At 32.4% G+C, this 4911-nt stretch overlaps 1 protein-coding gene across 1 annotated transcript; it reads left to right on the top strand.

Annotated features, from left to right (window-relative positions):
* The first annotated feature begins 2361 nt into the window (after positions 1-2361).
* LOC123691130 lies at positions 2362-3800 on the top strand. Its single transcript, XM_045635370.1, has 2 exons — positions 2362-2543; positions 3294-3800. Exons 1-2 carry the CDS (start codon positions 2403-2405, stop codon positions 3435-3437), a joined length of 285 nt encoding a protein of 94 aa, XP_045491326.1. The 5' UTR covers positions 2362-2402; the 3' UTR covers positions 3438-3800.
* Positions 3801-4911: the final 1111 nt, after the last annotated feature.

The following is a 4911-nucleotide window of genomic DNA, read 5'->3' as shown; positions in this document are numbered from 1 at the left end:
TCTCAGTTATTCATATAACGCATAATAACAATAAAAACGAAAAAGTAAAAGTGATAAATAATAAATATCTTCAATTTCGACATGCATATAGTGAGCGAGTTAGCATCACTTTCCTGTATTGCATCACGCGAGGGAACGAGATCGGTGCCAGATTCATATTATGTCATATATCGTTATAAATTATAATCCTCTACATCTGAACTTAAGTCAAAGTTGCGTATGTTATTACTTAATTTGAAACATTGAATCGGCGATCTGTGTTGTACCTTTATCTATTTTTTTTTTTGCTTGTCTGTATGTTGAAATTAACCTAACACACATAAAGATCACTGTGAATCTAGAGAAGAATAAAGTGTCTACTGTCTTATAGTATTACCAAACTACCTAGCCTAATAATTGATTTTATATTTATCCGCACATCCTGCAATATAAGTACTATGTTCTTTAAATGGTAAATATGACCCTATCAAATTCAATTAAATTTAAATTAAAAATTGGACACTAAAGAATCTCATTTAAACGTTCTAGAACGTTAATCATCCATTCTCTTATTCAGATACTGTTTTACAAATATAGTGAATCATTTAAATATCTCGACGAAACAAACCGGACAAATATTTCCCAATAAGACATAGTTTATAGTTAGATAATATCGCTTCAGAGCTTTTGGTTTAACGGGTTTCTATATCAGATTATTTTAATACATAACCAGTTAAATCACGTTGCTGATGGCGCCGTCAAAACAAGTTACAAAAGCCCATATACGAGTATATACAAATATCATCTATATGTGATTACATCATACAATGTTTCTTAGATACAGCTTACATTAGGATAATATACTAAGATAGTTACTATCTTCTTAGTAAGGTAATATACTATCTATCTTAATGCAAGCTTGATCTATGAAACACGGTATGATATTTATTTATTTTTATTTATTTATTTATTTACTTGGAGCACCAACAGCTTATACAAAAAAGATATATGTAGCAGTTCGGATAAATACATAAAGCCAATTAAAGGTTCTCACGTATAGAGATTACATAAAAAAGAATTGCCTGTGAGGGCATTAAGAGAAAAGTTGTTAACACGTCAAACTCATCTTAGAACTAAACACTTATCCGGAAAAGAAATCTGCACTCAACCGATGTCTTACACTCTTACCGTAGCAACACTGGTGGTAAATAGATCAAAATCGTATTGGTTGCAAAGCTTGTTAAAAATACTACACACTCGTGGTATAAAAGAATTAAATTATTTATTTGAGAATTAAATATCAATACAAAATAGACATTCAAACTGAATAATAACGGATCAATCTACGTGTTTGTGTTTATGGAAAATTTTCGCGTTTGCATTTCGACGTGTGACATTTAAACAAATAAAAAACTAAAAATATCTCTTCACAAAATAATTAATCGCAAATATTCATTAAATTGAGGAAATGATATTCTAAAAGCCTATTAAAATATATTAGAAATTACAGATTTGGCAAAACAAAACGAAAGTTCGTACAAATCTGAGCATACTAAAATTCCTTTCCACTAATGGGACCAACTTTCTCGAACCGTAGAAACAATCCATTAGCTCTTGTAAAAGCCTTCGTTCTGCGCACGCGCAGGACGAAGCCTTTTTGCACTATCAAGATCGTGACTCGACTACTTTCTCCTCATTTGGCAGTTATCAGCGTCTTGCGACAGGCTCTTATGCAACATTATCGATGATATTAAGCCTTTAATTTCGTAATACTGACATGTTACTTATGTGCGACGTATGCTCGACACATCAGTAGACGATCTTTCAATTGTATATTATGGATGGTAACGTAACTGCGTTGCGTAAAGAAATACATGCTTGCATACCAACCCTGTCATACTACTATGTATATACTTATGAATTATGTCAAATTATGACGTCATACAGGCATCCGTATGTAACTGGGATAATATATGTGGGATAGTGTGATTGTACATAGTACTTTGAGAGATTTGGTAAACATAATTGGGAGTATATCTGATTACCAAAACTCTTATAAACAAAAGAGTAAAAATAATTACCAATAATAAATTATCACAATAGAGCGATATTGCTATTTAGTTCATTAAAATACACCGCAATTTACTGTCTGACATGTGTCTATCAGTCACGGTACACAGCTATAGAAATCAATATTTTAAATAGTATACATATTTGATACGATATTAACATATCCAATATCAAATATGTAATGACGTCAGAAATCTATCCTAATAAAATTTCACATTTCCATATCAAATAGTATTGATACTATTTAATATGGAAATTTGGACTTAAGTCCTTAGCTATAAAGACAAATTTATTCTCTCCGAAGTTATATCAATTTCTCATTACTTCCAGGTGTTCCCAGGAGTTATTCCAAGATGAAATCCTTCGTGCTGTGCTTGTTGGTGGCCGTGGCCGTGAGCGCCGCGCCGCAGCGGGAAGGCGCCGCCTACAGCAAGGAGGCGATCAAACAGGCGCAGAGCACATATCTCATCCCTAAGGATGCTGTTATTCAGAAGGTGAGACGATGAGAAAATTGAAAGGAAATATTGAATAGAGGGCAGGAGGTTAAAATATCAAGTCGCTTTTAGTTTCGTGGAAATCCGTTGTTAGAGATCTAAGAAGTTTTTTTTTTAATAACAATTCTTGTAAAGAAAAAACAATCTGTCAATCCTGATTTGTAGGTGGATGTTTACAAGATTGAATGAAAATTATAAGTCTTATCGTCTAATAGTTAAAGACTATTATCACACGATAACGATATAAAAGTTATTACTCGATAACGTCCAATCAAGCTCCATTAGGCTTCCTCCTACTTTGATTTAAGTAACCCTAGGTATAACATAACTACTGTATTCTTGGTAAATGTGCATAATGCTCGCCTTCTCAGAAAGTTGCTTTTAAGAATACAAATAAACAAACGGAAACTTTATGGTAAATATTTACTTTAAATGCACACGAACATGTAACCTACTTTTGCACTTCGGCACTGCAAGTGCAAGAGAAACAATAAAAGTTTTGGTTATTTGCATAGAATGATTAAAATATTTTTATGTTATGACTTTCACATCAAGAAACTCACTTTATGTTGTAAAATGAAATCAACAACGAAGGATCAAGCAATCCTACAACCTATTATTATATTTTATTAAAGACAGTCTCTTATGAAGGTTAGGTACCGGAAAGAAAAGCTTAGCACTTATACATTTAAAACTATAGGATGAAACTTCTTTATAATTTTATAAAACTAATCAATCATTTTCCTCTAGGTCGAAGAGGGCATTGAACTAGCCGCCTACGAATCCATCCCCGGAAACCAAAAGATCAATCTCTTCGAAATCCTCGGCGACCAGCTCCCCTCAGAGGTCATCAACAACCTCCAGACGCAGGTCAACCACGTCGGACAACACTGAGTTAGAACAATACTAGGATAGGCTGCTGGCAACGGACATACGAAGAAAATATAATGGGATACAATCAAATATTCCTGAAATGAGTACAAGTTTTATAGTACAAAACTGCCTTCTGTATTGAATGGCATTATACTTTAAAAAAAATATTTAAAAGGAGATTAATCTCAAATTGGAAATGTTTAAGTACGCTAATCGTATTAAAGAATCCTCATAAAATTTGATGTCCGTTTCTAGTTTTACGGCCCCCACGGGCCAACTGTTGACTAATATTTAATTTATTGGTGAAGCAAGCACAGTGAATGTGATATTACATCTTTTATACTTAGATACATTTGAATTTTTATAATAAATTATAACGAAATACATTTTGTTTTATTATATAACCACTAGATGACATAATTTTCATCATTACCCGTAAAATAAGAATTGCAATACCTACCGTAAATTTTTTTATAAGTATAGTTAATTTTTGTTAATTATTTAAAGTACTAAAGTGATTGGATGTTCAAAATGCTTAGCAAAATGTTAAAATTATATAAAGACCAGTACAATATAGGTATAGGAACAATCCTCTCAATGAAATAAATACGTATAATATGATTCATGACTTTTATTCGGGTTAATATTTTTACACGCTTTATATTAGCTTCACCTGTATATTTGTATGTTTGTAACCGACTTCTTTGGGCGCGATTTTGACCCACTTTAAACGGCCAGATTTCGTTCAAACTTTGTAGATTTATTGAGGACCGATGACAATACACTAATTTGATAACATTTTCTATTTTTACCCGACTACGGCAAAGCAAAAAGAGGGTTATGATTTTGACAGGCTATGTATGTATGTATGTATGTATGTATGTATGTATGTATGTATGTTCATCTGTTCCCTCGTAACGTCTAAACTACTTATCAGAATTTGACAAATGACATATCATTAGAAGCGTCTTAATTGTCCGCTGGTTATAGGCTATATGGGGTTTCACAAAATCTAATGTGGCGTCCTCTATTGGACAAAACATACAGAGTAAAAAAATAAAGTTAAGATAAATATCCCGTGTTTGGTATCATTTGAAAGCGCTTTCCTTGTACATTTTGAATATATATATATTACTAGCATTTGCTCGTGACTTTACCTGTATTCATGGGCTGATTGCATATAATTCACATCTTTTCGTCCATAGCTTCTTTATTAGTTCATCAGTTTAACTTTTGTTAATATTATGCCCCACAAATACACTTTAACACCAAAATAGTACAAATAATATAAAGTGAAAAAACTAAAACCCAACTACGACTATAACCGGCGCTGAAAAAGTATAAAACAAGATTTCAGAATACTGAACTGAACAAAGTTGCTAATGTAGTTGCAAGTAAATGGACACAGTAGACTCTACCAAGATGCCTTCGTTGTAAATTGACAATAATGTCATACAATACTATTCTGAAGTATGCAATATTCCACTATGTAAAG

This window comes from Colias croceus, chromosome 4 (genome assembly GCF_905220415.1).
Source record: "Colias croceus chromosome 4, ilColCroc2.1".
Lineage (NCBI taxonomy): Eukaryota > Metazoa > Arthropoda > Insecta > Lepidoptera > Pieridae > Colias > Colias croceus.
This window is presented reverse-complemented; position numbering and strand designations above follow the sequence as displayed.